General features: G+C 38.9%; 1 protein-coding gene across 2 annotated transcripts in view; it reads right to left on the minus strand.

Moving 5' to 3' along the window:
• Positions 1 to 15,055, minus strand: part of TMEM161B (transmembrane protein 161B) — a 56,679-nt gene that overhangs the window by 37,755 nt on the left and 3,869 nt on the right. For both annotated transcript variants that reach the window (XM_069776701.1, XM_069776700.1), the window contains exons 2-3: positions 7,220 to 7,323; positions 1,886 to 1,966 (exon numbers count right to left, since the gene is read on the minus strand). In XM_069776701.1, the coding sequence (XP_069632802.1) occupies positions 1,886 to 1,966; positions 7,220 to 7,323 (185 nt within the window). The remainder of the gene's footprint in view (positions 1 to 1,885; positions 1,967 to 7,219; positions 7,324 to 15,055) is intronic.

Consider the following 15,055-nt stretch of genomic DNA (forward strand, 5'->3'; position numbering starts at 1 on the left):
CACTACCGTCTTGGATTCTTTGAAGTTTCACAACCCTCTGTGATTAACAGTTACCCTCATACAAACAACTACCTACAACTATTACAACTGTATTCTCTTGGTTACATGTTAATATAGTAAGATAATTGTATCAACCTTACAATAACTAAATCACACCAACAAAATTTTGACTGCACAGACATGAAAACATAGCACTGCATTTGAAACATTAAATGTAGAAGTTAGTAACTGAAAAAGGACTTAATGCCTATATAGGTGACTTGTGATACAGGATCCTACAAAATTTCACAGTAAGTTTTCCAGAGATTACACAATTAAACTCATATGTCAGCACACATTAACATGCCATGCTTCCACTCAGCTGAGAGCATGTAATTGCTCTGGTGAAAGCGAGAACACACGTTTTGGATGGCAGAAGACTGGCAAGGCTGAGGAAAGGCAATAAGAGCAATGTACAATTATTATTTGGCAGTGCAATTGCATTTTTCTGTTTAAGGCTCCTATGGGAGGACGTACAAGCTATAGTTATGTAATTAAAGTTACTTCACATATGAATAAATATCACTGGTTAAATGGACAGTTAAAAATTGTAAAGCTATTCACAATTACTTTGCCGCACCTTGTTATAGAAAACTGTTAGATAAAATAAGTTTCTGAATTTGAAAGCCTATTGCAACAAACATGTAAAATTAGTTATGTGATATTAAAGGAACAACTTAATTCTTTACTCCAAAGTGTGGCCAATGAGGTTGCTAACCATATAGCTTAAGAACTATGAAACAGAAAAGGAAAAAAAAATCACATTACAATGAACAGATTATATATGCAGTTTGTGGATTAACAGAAGTGTTAAGAATTATAAAAGATTTAATGCTGGAATAAAAGAAAAAGGACTAAACGAAACCTCTTATGTCACAAAAGAAAAGGGAGGGGGGGGGCGTGGGCAGAGGGGTTGGTTTGTTTGTTTTAAACATAGCCAATTCAGAAATCTTGCATCAACATAGGCAGCTTCACCACCTCAAGATGTCTTGGTTCTTGCTGCAGTTGTACTTCTGGTAAGGCTGTTCCAGAACTTCATGCCTGAATGTCAGAAATCTATTTCCAGCTTAAGCTGATAGACAGCTATCCCATCCCTCTCAGTCATCTTTTTGCTAGGTTAAACAAGCCAAGCTTTTGCTATCCCATCCCTCTCAGTCATCTTTTTGATAGGTTAAACAAGCCAAGCTTTTTTAGCCTTCTCTTACAAGATGGACCTTCTGTTTCTTGGATGATCTTAGCCCTCTGTTCACCTGTTCATGTACAAATTCATTTTTCTTGAACACAAGTGATCAGAACTGTACACAGTAATCCAGATAAAGTTCTACACTCTGGTGCCTTGTCCAAAAGGATTAATATTTCCCTATCTCTTCTATTAGAAATACCTCACCTAATACATCCTAGAAGCACATTTACCTTTTTCACAGCTGTGTAAGAGGGGTGGCTCACAGTAATCCTATGTTGAACTAATATACTCAAATCTTTCTTCTCTTGCTTCAAGATGAAGAGCTTCAATCCTATAGAAGATTTGCTTTCCTCAGTTTTCATCCAAATGAATACATTCACTAAAAAAAATTCCTTGCCACCGAATTCGCAATTTCACAGACCAATTTTGTGGACTGGAAATCATCCCGTTCTGCACAATTTGGGCATGTTCAACCCTGTTAAACTGAAAGAACACAGTTTGGTGCAGAGCTGTGGCAATTAATGCAAGCAGGGCAGTCATACGCAACTAGCAGTTTTTAACTCGCACAAAGACAAACGTTGGCCAGCAAAGTTGTTATATGGATCATGCTGAGAAAAAAGAGGGGGAAAAAAAAAAAGAAAAAAGCTTAAAACAAGTATTTACCTATCTTTTTTGCTCCTCCCTCTTTGTTTCCCTGCAAGAATCCGTAGTTCTTCTTCAGTGGGATGCTGATACCACCGTAAACTAAAGAAAAAGAAAATCTCAAGTAAAACAACGTCAGTATTACCAATTTAGAGTGGTTTTCTAAAAAACCTATATAACAACACAGATCTATATGCATATTAAGACACTGATCATTTGCAACACCTCAGCAAAACACCCTTGTGTGCAAGTACCAACTCTGCCTGAACAGAACAACCACAGATAAACTTCAGTTCTCTTCAGCGTATGAGATGCTTATTGATAATAGAAAGCTTTGCCACTTTACCATTCACTTCTCAAGACACCAAATTTCCAAGTTATCATCAAATACAGCAAACAAGGTTGTACCGATATTGGAAAAAGTTCACTAGAATAATTATACCATTATAATTACCCATCAGAACCATATTCTAAATGATTTTATAAATATAATTATGCCTCACAAAAACCCAGCAATTTTCCAGAATCCAGAATAGCTATTATCAAATAACCATTACCAGCCTTTTTTCTGAGGCAGAGCACATCATATCATCAACATTCCTTTCCTAAACACCTCGTCAGTGATATCTTCAACTCCTACTTGAAAAAGTGCTGTTAAAAAAAACCCACTGATTTACGCATAGCTGAATGGCAAGTTTTTCCACTTTTACAAGTCAATTCACCATCCATTGCTCATTTACTTAAAAGGCAAGTAGTGGCAAGGAAATTGTGAAGAGGAAAAACAGAGATGGTTAAGTGTCTAACATTTTACCTTAATCTCTAAGCATGTCAAGAACTCTAGTAGCTGAACCCTAGTAGCCTTTTCCACATTCAGCAAGGGAGGGCTGCTGTCCAGATGCAGGAAGGATGTCACTCTGACCTCCATTCTGAAATGCTGAGGCACAGAGCCCAAGTATTAATGGGAACACACTTGGGAAATTTATCTGTATTTATGTGGAAGTACTTTTCTGGAGCAGGAGGCCACTAATTGGTGACAGGAGTTAACATGGCATAATAGTTAGAGATGATAATGGAATCCACAACTGTCAGTACTTCTCACGTTGAGAAAACCTCATCAGGTAGGACCATTCAAATCTACACTGGCAAATTAGAGATTATGTTACATCCAATTTCAAAAAGGCAAGGCAAATCTGGAAAATAAACATAAAACCCAAACAATCTCAAACCACTCGATAACACTTAATTCCCATCTCTCTGTTCTGGAAAGGCCTCCTGTCCCAAGTGGAAGTCTGGTCCACCTATCTTTATATTTGCAGAATATGTCCCTTCATGTAAATATAAAAAATTTTGTCATTCTTCATGGAACATCATCTACACAACAAATACTGAGGGAGGTCCTCATGCTAAAAGCAGAAATGCTCCTAAATGCAAGCAGCCACAGCAAGCAATATTATACATCTTCTACCTTCCTTACGACAGCATAGACACTTCATGTGTGCACACGTGCCACAAGAGACATTGGATAAAGACTATGAGAAAGAATAGGTACAATTTTAAAGAGATGTACGTATCACTGAGCATATGCCTGCCTGGTAGATCTTAAACAGGAGACACAGCCCATCTGTCCTGATGCTGTCCTTGACACTACACTGAACTTGGCTGAGGACAGGGAAATGGGAATAAAGAAAAATGGTGTGACAAAAATACAACACATTTTACGAGGAGCTCCCAGTTTCAGCAGTTTAATTGCTGGTATAACGAAGCATTAAACAGGCAGTTGCAAAGAGCTCATGGACACCATCTTAACTTAAAAACTGGCATAATGGATAAGTACCAGTTCAAGCCAGCAATATTACAAGGAATACAGTCTGGTTAATAGGGGTTTCCATGAGCCTGTGTCAGTAGGTACTGCTGTGGTAGAGAATCAGCTAAAGCTGGAATTTCTTCAACAGAAAACAACTTCAGTACCAGTCAATAATACATCACAGAGATCCAAACCATCACTGCAATTTTCCCTTGAAGGAGTGTGAACACTGCCTGTTCAAAAACTGAAAATGCCAAATACTACAGACTTTGCATGAACAAGGAGTTGGGGGGGGGGTATAAGAATTTTGTTTGGGGGTTTTTTTTGAGGCATCAGTAGGAGTGAAAGTTATTTCATTAATTTATTTTTATCATGTGTGGTCCCAGCTGAAAAATTTGCTGTTTGCAAACTCTGCTGCAAAAGAGACTTTGTTACGATTGAGAATCACACAGAAACCAGAGCATCTACGTTTTCATCCAAGAAGATAAAACTACACTGAAGATAAGAACTTATTCCTATCTTTCACATGACCTAGAGAAAGTGGGGGAAAGCAGAGGAATAGTCTGCTCTGTCATTCATCATCTCCCAGATCTGAACTTGGCATGCTGAGAGTACCGCAAGTAGTTCTGTAATGATGAAAATCACCAGTGCTGGAAAGCTAATTTTTCAAAATCTTTCCTGCACAGATACAGAAATAGTATATAATACAGCAGAACAGACAACATTCTTGTTCTGTGTAACATCCTAACACAAATCAAACACTTAACCCACAATTTGCTCTTAATTACACTACAGAATTATGTTGCAAGTGATTCATAATTACAACTAATACGATACAAGAGTTTGGGGATTTTTTAGTTAATAAACCCTAGATACTTTGCATTTAAAATCTCAAAACCAAGAGATCTGAACATTTTCATAAAGGTAGAGCTAAAAAAAGTAGTTTGTATCTGTTTTAGCTTATATATGCTTAAAACTGACATGCCACAACTAATTACTCTGTAGCTTTGACATATCCAAGTTAGTTTGAGTAACAACAGCAGCACAGATATGCCCTAGTTAATTTGAATGAAGGTCATTAACGAATGTACAACAGAACATCCATTTTCCCCTGTCTTCTTGAAGTGGCCTGAAAATAGAACATAGCTGAGCAACTTAAAAGCAACATTTTGGTAGTAGTTAAAAATGCAAAGGCCTATGCAGATACTTTGGCTGCCACTTCATTGACTTCAATAAGTAAGAATATTCAAATTCTGTTAAAGCTCTAAAAATAGCACTGATTGAAAAAGTTTGCATTTCTTTACAAATCTAAGTAAATAGCTTTTTAACAGTCAATGACAGTTGTTCATTCTGTAAACAAATAATTATCTTATGTCTATCTTTCAAATTTTGAAATGTCTGTTTCCTTTTAATGGACTTTGAATGTAGACATACAGGCATCTTGAAACCAACTGGCCACTTAAGAGTTTCTGGCTTGTCTGGTAATATGTTTATCCTCCCTCCCATTCGGCAAGGGCTATCTGTAGACATTTCAGACTATCTTGCTTAGAAAAGTCTCCCAACCCTTTGGAGGAAAGACACTTAAGCCAAATAACTTAAAAACCAGGTTTGGGAACCAAAGATTATTTGAAGCATATTGACAAAGGAAAGGATAAGCAGGTGGTAACTTTTCCTAGGAAAGCTGGACTGCTTAATAGTGTGTCTGTCCGTGTCTGTATACAGACAAAATTACATCACTTACCTGTGTACAAAACCCTCCACCACCCCAACCACACAAGTCTGTCAAAGAAAACACTGTTGCAAAAACACAGCACTAAGGAAAATGGGTTAAGGTAAAAGACAGTTTGTCAGCTAAACTAAGAAGAGAACTGGTTTTCTTTCTGCCATTAAGAGTCAGATTCTTGTTGCAGTGAAGCTTCTGACTTGTTTTTATTTCTGGAAGACAGAATTATTTCTGTCTCTTTACATAATTCTTGTATTCAGGAGGTTATTCACAATGACTGAAATTACAATGCACTAAAATAGTTACCAGATAAATAGAACACTGTAAAGCAACAATGAGATTTTCAAGGCTACTAACATGAAAGGCAATAATAAGGGTCCCATTGACTTCAGTGGGGGCAGAATTCCATAAGCACAAGTGCAGAAATCCTGCTTTATGTATTTATCAATCTGTAAGTGTGCAAAGATAAAAGGAGAAAGGGATTATGAAAAATATTTGAACAGCAAACCTCTCCCTACCATTGGCACAAGGCATGCCTTAGAAAAAAGATATAAAAAGTGAAAACTTCACAAGAATTAAGAACATGGGCATAATATTGAGCAATTCTTTTAAAAGAGCAATTACCTATTTAAATTTTGAAATAAAAATTTAAATAAATCTTTTAAATAGCACATAAAAAGTAGAAAATGTCATTTGAATAATTGCTGATGAAAATACTATGGTAGTAACACACCTTAAAATAAATGGTGTGCAATTTCATATTCCTTTACATAAAGTTCTTTTTAGAGCACAAAAAAAGGTGATTAACATTCTGCAGATGTGGTCAACAATGAACTTCACACAACTAAGAGTATGACTCCTGTTCATATTCACCTGACAATTACTGTTTTCCATAACACCTAACCAGTGATACCTAACATGCATCTAAACAACAATTAGAGTAACCTTTCATTAGCAACTATTTGGGTGATGAAATGGGGAAAATAAAAAAAGAAGAAAGTTGGTAATTCTGAGATGCAGAGGAAAAAAGTCAATGGAAAATTATATGAGACTGGTTAAGACTCCTATGGAGCACATTATTATTCAAGGATACTCCTTCAGAAATCAGGGAGTAGAGATTTGGTATTCTCAAAATTTTAACAATTACAAAAGACAGCACACTACCTTCTAATCATACAAAGTGTTTTTCTTCCCAAATGAAAAAACACAGTGCCTATGATTCTTTTAATATTTAAGATACTGATTCATATTCAAAACAGCTGCTGGGTTTCATTTTTATTATGGATACAGCCACACAGGGAATGCTCCCCTTGCAACTCATTATGTCTGTTTGATCTATTGTTATGAGGAAGTAGTGTACTGAAATTTATACTAATCCTGTCCTATGAAGTATTAAAAAAAATTGAATTTTTAATAAATACCTAAGCACTCTTTATATGCAAGGCTAATCAGCAGGTGGATTATCAAGAACACTGAGGCAGTGTAGAGAAAATAATCCATCCATTCTTCAGTGTCTTGTATTCAGTTTAGCTTTTTAATATTAAAGTATGTAGCTTGCGCCTTTAATAATATAAGAGCTGGACAACAGCTAACTTTATGACTGATACAATTAATAACAACAAACAAGTCTGTTCTTTTACAGCAACACTGTCTTTATACCTTGAGCCTGTAAGTCAGGTGTCACAATGCTATGGTAATGAATTTAAGAACAGCAGATTAATTATTTTTCAAGAAAACAACCTAAATTAGCATGTTTTGCTGTTATTACACTAATGTATAATTGCATTACCATACTCACACACCATATAGCAACTGTTTCTTGTCTTACCTGCCACTACAGAGAAGCCAACGAGCAAGAGAATAGTGAGGTATGATCTTCTGTATGACACTAGCCATTACCATGGTAACCACCAACTGTACACCTATCACACCCTGTAGAGGAATAAGTTAATAACAAGTCAGTATGTGTTTTAGAAAAGTGCTAAGTATCTTTAAAAACAGATAAAAAAATTAAAAGTACCTTGTATGGTAGAGATAACATTTTTTGGTTCTTTTTAAACTAGAGGGGAAAAAAACCATACTGTGTCAGTTTTCAGGAAATCCCCTGGAACTTGCTATAATCAGTTACATACTTCATCAAAGGGAAAAAGCATTCCCAGGTCACGAGGCCAGTAATGTATGTCCCCTGTTTCACAGACTGTAAGGCCATATGTGGACGTGGCATTTCACAAGACATTATGCCTTAAAATTACATCACTGATTACAATCTTGGGTTTTGTGGTCTCTTCAGTTCTGACAGGATTTAACAGCTGACACCGCACAAACACCCTGGAATTAACAGTAATGCACAACATCTGCATCATGAAATTTCAGCCTTTGAGAGGGGAGGGCACACAGAAATCAGCATAGCTTCACTTCAACATCCAACCCTTGGTCAAGATTTGGCACTTCAGCAGAGCCAGCAGCAATCTCATTCCCAGTCACTCAGCAAACTTTATTTCTGACTATTGGTTGTTGCTGTTTTTTGGGGGTTTGTTTTTGTTTTTTAAATAAAGCAACTTTAAACTTCTAAAGCTAAATAACAATGAGTGAAATGTTGTATCGTATTACTTTTATCCTGCACATGAAATTCTATAAACTAATACTAACGCCATGTTAAAAACCAGTATGAAGCATGTACACAGTATTTCTTCTATCTACAAGCAAGATTTTCATGCTTAAAACATCACAAGCAATAGTAAAAAGAAAAAAGTATCAATCACAGATAGGCAAGGGAAATTTACAAAAACATACAAGTAAAAAGACACTAAGAATCAATGAAATAAGCTATTTCCACTCTTTTAAACTGTTTTCCAGAATGTTTTCTCATGGAAAGGAATACAGGCACTTTTTCAATGAGCACACAAGACACCACATTTAAGTGGTGGCATATAAAAGTTCATATTCACTTTCACTCTTAGATATCAAGTTTCCAATATTGCTAGTTACTAACAATATTTTGAAGAAATATTTCCTTCTATAGTTGTAGAAGTTGGGAATTACACTTCACTAGCTTTGCACTAATGCAGCGTGCTATAGAAGGTCAGGAGGCAAAAGTATTTCTACCTATGGAAGCAGTACGCAATTAAACATTGGCAAATAAAACACAGATTAGCTCACACACTTGTGAAGCATTTTTTCCACTATTCCCCAAAGCAAGGAGTAGGATTTGTCCCTTGAGAACATCCCACTAGCAGCACAGCATGCAGTACTGCCATTGTTCAAACACATCCTCTCCCACCTAGCACACCTGTTCTCTTGGAGGAAATTTAACCACACATTATTTTTCCCAGAAGTTTCTCTCAATATAAAGATAACCTGGAAAAGGAAAGAGCAATTCTTACAGAATGGTGGAACATCTGAGGTTGGAAGGGACCTCTGGAGATAAACTAGTCAAACCTCCCCCAATAAGAAGAGGGTCAACTAGAACAGGTTGCTCAGAGCCATGTGTTCAGTCAGGTTTTGAATGTCTCCAAGGATGGAGACTCCACAGCCTCTCTGGGCAACCTCTACCAGTGTTTGACCATCCTTACCTTAAATAGTTTTTTTTCTTTCTTATGTTTAAATAGAATATTCTGTGTTGTGCGCATTGCCTCTTGTTCCTTCACTGGGCACCACTAAGAGTCTTGTTTCACCTTCTTTATTCCTCCCCATCAGGTATTCATACACATGGATAAGATGCCTACTGAACCTCCTCTAGGCTCAATAGTCCCAGCTCTCTCAACCTCTCCTTGTATGACAGATGGTCCAGTCTCTTCACCATTTTTGTGGCCATGCACTGGACCCTCTCCAGTAAGCCCATGTCTGTCTTGTACTGGGCAACCCAAAACCAGACACAGCACTCCAGTGTCTCACCAGTACTGAGCAGAGGTGAGCACCTTTGCCAGCCTGCTGGTGATTCTCAGCATACTGCAGCCCACGGTGCTGTTGGCCGCCTTTGCCACAAAGGCGCTCTGCTGGCTTATGGTCAACTTTGTGATCTCCAGGATCCCCAGGTCCTTTTCTGCCAAACTGTTTTCCAGGTGGACAGCCCCCAGCATGTACTGGTGCCTGGACTTATTCCTCCTCAGGAATATTGGCACTTCCCTTTGCTGTGCTGCCTGACATTCCCATTGACCCTTTTCTCCAGCCTCTGAAAGCAACACAACTACTTGACGTAGCAGCCACTCCCAAGTTTTGTATCATCTGCAAACTTGCCGAGGGTGTACTCTCTTCCACCTTCCAGGTCATTAACGAAGGTGCTAAACAACACTGGCACCAGTACAAACTCCTGGGGCACATCACTAGTGACTGGCCTCCAGCTGGACTTTGTGCCACTAATCACAATACTTCGAGCCCAGCACCTCAGTTTTTAGTCTACCTCACTGCTGACTCACCTAGTCCATACTTCCAAAACTCATCAGTCTATCTATGAGGATGTTACAGCAGACACTGCTGAAAGCCTTGTTAAAGCAAAGATAAACAATATCCACTTTGCCACTTGTCCACCAAGCTAGTCATTTCATTGTAGAATGCTATCAAGTTGGTCAAGCATGACTCACCCTTCATAAATCCAACCTGACCACTCCCCAAACCATCTTATCTTTAATACATTTGAATTTAATTTCCAGGGTTATTTGCTTTATTACCTCCTTTAAGGGTATTAAAGGGTATTTAAGGGAATTAAGGGGAGGCTGACCAGCCTGCAGATCCCATAGTCTCACTTGAAGGCAGAAGTTACACCTGACTTCTGAAGTCCTCAGCAACTTCCCTTGATTGCCATGACCTTTCAAAGACAGAGTGAGGGTGGCCAAAGAGAGTGACCTCACAACATCGGCCACTCCCTCAGCACTGGTGGGTGCATCCCATCAGAACCTACGGACTTGTGTATCTACAATTTGTTTAAGTGTTCCCTAACATGAGAGTCTTCCATGAAAACTAAGCCTTCATTGCTCCAGACTCTCCTACTGGTTCTCAGGAGCCTGGGATTTCTGAAAACAAACTCTAACAGTGAAGACAAAGGCAAAGGCAGCATTAGTATCTTGGTCTTCCCCATGTCCTTTGCTATCAGGTCTCCTGCTCCAGTCAGCAGCAGGCCCATGTTTTCTGTCACAATACATTTGCTGTTGACATACTTGAATGACAACAAGGAGACCTTTTACATGTTCTGCATCACACTCAGTTCCAGGTGGACTTTGGCTTTCCTAACCCCACCCCTACATGCTTAGTTTCTCCATATTCCTCCTGGGTGACCTGACCCTGCTTCCACCTCTTGCATACTTCCTTTCTACGTTTTGAGCTTTGTCATGAGCTCTGTGTTCATCCATGTACATCAGGACGGACTGTTCTCGAGCTTGGCGGAGGTGATCCTTGAAAGTCAACCAGCTTTCCCAGACACCTCTTCTCTCCAGGACCATGTGCCACAGGATTCTTCCAAGCTGAGGCGTGATCAGGCCAAAGTCTGCTCTTCTGAGGTGTAGGACTGTGAACATGCTATTTGCCTCATTTCCTTCTCTCAGGCTCCTGGACTCTACCATCTGACGGTCACTGTGGCAAAGGCTGCGTGACCTTCACAATACCGATCAGTTCTTCCTTGTTTGCAAGTCTGAGGTCCAGCAGAGCACCTCTCCTCATCAGGTCCTCAACCACCTGTGTTAGGAAACTGCCACTAAAGCACATAAAAAAATCTCCTGGATTGCTTGTGCCCTGCTCTGTTGCCTTTTCAGAAGATACTGGGGTAGTTAAGTATCGTATAGGACCAGTGCCTGGAAACCTGAGGATTCTTCCCTTTGTCTGAAGAAGGCCTTCTGTTTCACTTCTTCGTGATTAAGACTATCTATGGCAGACACCTACAACATCACACGAGTTGCTCTGCCCTCTAGTCTTAACCCATAAGCTCTCAGATGGTTCATTATTCATCCCATGACAGACTTCCATGCATCCCTGCTGCTCTCTCACTTAAGAGCAAGTCCCCCATCCTCATTATCCCAGCCAGTCAGTCCTCCTAAAGGGCCTGCATCCACCCATGGCAGCACTCCAATTGTATGAGCTATCCCATCACGTCTTTGTTATCCCAATGAAATCATAGCTCTGCAGCTTCATACAGCCCCCTGCTTTCCATTTTTTCCCCATGCTGCATGCATTAGTGTACAGGCAGGTCAGAGGAGCACCAAAGTGTGCCAATTTCCTAGAAAAGGTACAAAACCTTCCCCCCCATAATGCTGGCCTTATTATCTGTGTACAGGTATTTCCTTGTTCATGTTTATATGCTCATGTGGTCCTCTTTTGCCCTGTTTAGTTGTTGTCAAGGACTCCTTTCCACACCACCCTGCATCCTTTGCTTACCAACCCAACTCTCAATCTGTGAGACATCACCTCGTTACTCTCTCAGTCCTAGTCTAGAGCTTCCCATACCAGTTTGGCCAGCCTGTTGGCAAAGATGCTTTTGCCCCACTTGGTCAGGCAGATGCTGTCCATTCCTGGCAGTCCTCGAACCTCAGAGAGGGTCCTACGGTTACATGAGCCAAGTCCCTGCTGTCAACACCTACTATGCAACCAGCTGTTAACCTACAGCATCCACCACCCTTCGTCAACTTTCCCCCTCCTTACCAGCAATACCTTCCTTGGTCTTAAACATTGTACTAAGGAAAGTTCTTCTCTTTTCTCCCTTCAAGACTTTTCTTTCATTTAAATAAATCAGAAATTGTGTCAATACTGCTTTTATGAAAAATTATAGGAGATGAAATGTTATATGTGATGTCCAGTATCATCCTTAACATAACATGATTGAGGGAGATTAAGATAGCATAAATTACCTTTCAGCATTTGTAAACACTTTCAATATGTTACTACGCATCTCATAACAAAGTGTCAAATATCAGTTAGAAGTACTCATTACTTTTTTACCATTTGAAATAACACCTTTGGGGTTTTTTTTCAGATATTAGGTTTCTTTACTACTCAAGCCTCTCTTTGCCTCCTCCCTCCTTGAAATTTCTACTGCTCCTTGACACTGGTGCCATCAATCCTTTGAGGTACCTCAAAAAGTAAGACCTCACTTTTGCTTATGCTCCATGTCACCAAGACCAGGGATCAAGATCGGGATTGAAAGCTGTATGCATCATTTTAAACACTCTACCTTTATTAGGGTTTCTTCGCATCTTGGAGTCCTGTGCATAAGATTACTCAAACCAATTCCCTAGCTAAGAGGAACTGTACTTAAAATGAAATGACATTTATTAAAACAAGCTTCCTGCATAATAGATTTGATAAATTTAAATTAGTAAATTGCTCAGGAAGTATATACGCTTTAATCTGTTTACAAAACAAACCATGCATTTTAAAATAAAATGTTTATTCTGACCACCTCACGATAAGCCTAACTGCTTTGACCCAATGTGAGAGAGAAACAACTGTCCCTCCATCTAGTCTGCCTACTAAACCATGATCCTCAAAATTCACTATCTCAGCATAAAGTTACATTAATATTTCTCTAGAATAATGTTTTTATTAGGAGGACTGCCTAACCAGGTGCCAGTGTATCTCTTCAATTACTCCTAGGGCTTCCTATTTGTAAGGGAAAGAAAATGCCTTTTCAACTCAAGGTAACAGGAGGGAAAATGACGCAAATCAAGGCAGTTATTTTTTATACAGGGTAGCAGATCCACCAGCTGAGCTAAAATACTTAAAATTCAACTGGCTATTTAGAAGTGCACGTGCAGAAACCCAGTTCCTTACTCAAGTGAAGGCTGCAAGTTGTAACTGAACCTTTTAGGATCATTTTGCCTTAAAGCCACTGAAAGTCTCTCTACATCCTCCCTGCCCCCCTTCAGCAGAAATTCACCTCACTCCCATAAATGTTACTGTTGCATTTCTTAAAAATAAATACCTACAAAAATATTTCAGCTTACAACTCAAAACAACCTAGCAAATTTTAAGCCATTAAAAAAAAATTAAAAAAAACAATGATAACTGTAATCTTATAAATCTGACTTTGTGGTGGAAATACCCTTCTAGTATTTTTCTATACTTCAAAAAATGGATATATCAACTCACTTGATCGGGGCATTTTTCTCTTGATTCCTGAAGGTTAGTAATCAACCACGAGCCATAGGTTAACAGAGTAAAGCTGTCATATGAAATTAAAAAATTCCACTGCATTAATCTTGCAATCAGCCAAGAACACACGGCACTGGAATACAGTAAGTGATACATCCACTCACAATAACATGCTGTGTGCAAAGCATATTTTCCCAACTCTACTCTTTTGCCTGTACACGGTTACACACTACTTATATGTTTATTAATACACTCTGGAAAAATCTACAACATCCTGAACTATCTCCTATTGCAACACTAGAACACGTAGGAGTCTCTTTTCCCCACACACAAAACCCCAAAATACAGCATTCATTCCAATTCAGGCTCTGTCTAGATCAAGTCTCCCACATACTTTTAAGTCTTCCCATTACCACTAATACCAGTTTAAATTCAAAACTACTCGTTTCAGGAACATGAATGAAGATTAGGTGTTGGTTCCCACCAGTATTGTATATCCTCTACTTGCAATACTCTAAATTAGAGGACACAGAATTTAGAATTTGGCCAGAAATCCACAACTTAAAAAATCTAGCCCCGCTTCATAGGGTGTATGTGTTTGAGCGAGAAGATGCTCAAGGGCAAAGTCCACAATCACATGGGGGTTTTGAAGGCCTCTGGTGAACAAAACCTGGAACCCATCAACCCATGTGATCTGTGATAAAGTAATTGAGTACACAGTCATTAACAGGCCTGACTCAAAAGTAATAGAAGCACTATTCACCTTTTAGAGATAAGGAACTGCTGCACAGATTAAGTAAAGGGTCTGCAGCTACAGAACAGTTTGTGGAAAATTACATTATCTAAATACATTTCATAAGACCTTCGGCACTCTCTGTTTCCACATACATCCATGTCCATATCATGCTTCAGCTTCCCAGCTTGGAATCTGAAATCCAAATTCAAGACACTGGAGAGAGAAGTCAGTATTTCGCTGGTCAGAGACATTTCTGTCAAACTGTATAACGCCGAGAACCACTCAGCGCAAAGAAAAGACGACTATGTAAGACAGTTAAGTCAGTTTCTCTGCAAAATAGAGGCTGGCAAGCAACTTCTTGGTCAAAGATGAGACTGAAATAGTACAACCACGTAGGGACTACACTATCTAATAAACTGCGGTCTGGCTGTGTTTCAGTGACAGAGGAAGGTCTTTGGTTAGAGGTGTCTTAAAAGTCTTGAGGACTGTGCTCAGTTCCAGGACCTGAAGTAGGTACGGCATTCTTACTTTTGCTTGTGCAATATAGCACATGTCATACAAGAAAGCTTGTAATAAAACATAGCACAGAATGCATAAGTGGTCTACAAGAGAAGTGTTAGCAGCTACATTAAATGGAAGGTTGCCAAATTTTTTAAATCATGAAAAAAAAAGATGACAGGTCCAAAAGGCAACAGTATAAGATTGAAAAAACTATAATTTAGACTTTGGGTTTCACAGTCTATGCCTTTTATACTACATACCTGGAGACACAGCTGCTGATAATCAGGAGAACAAAAAGTAAGAATAAGCATTTAAGATAAAGTTACAATACTCTTATCTACCAGTTAAGTA

The sequence above is a fragment of the Haliaeetus albicilla genome, chromosome Z, assembly GCF_947461875.1.
Source record: "Haliaeetus albicilla chromosome Z, bHalAlb1.1, whole genome shotgun sequence".
Taxonomy (NCBI): Eukaryota; Metazoa; Chordata; class Aves; order Accipitriformes; family Accipitridae; genus Haliaeetus; species Haliaeetus albicilla.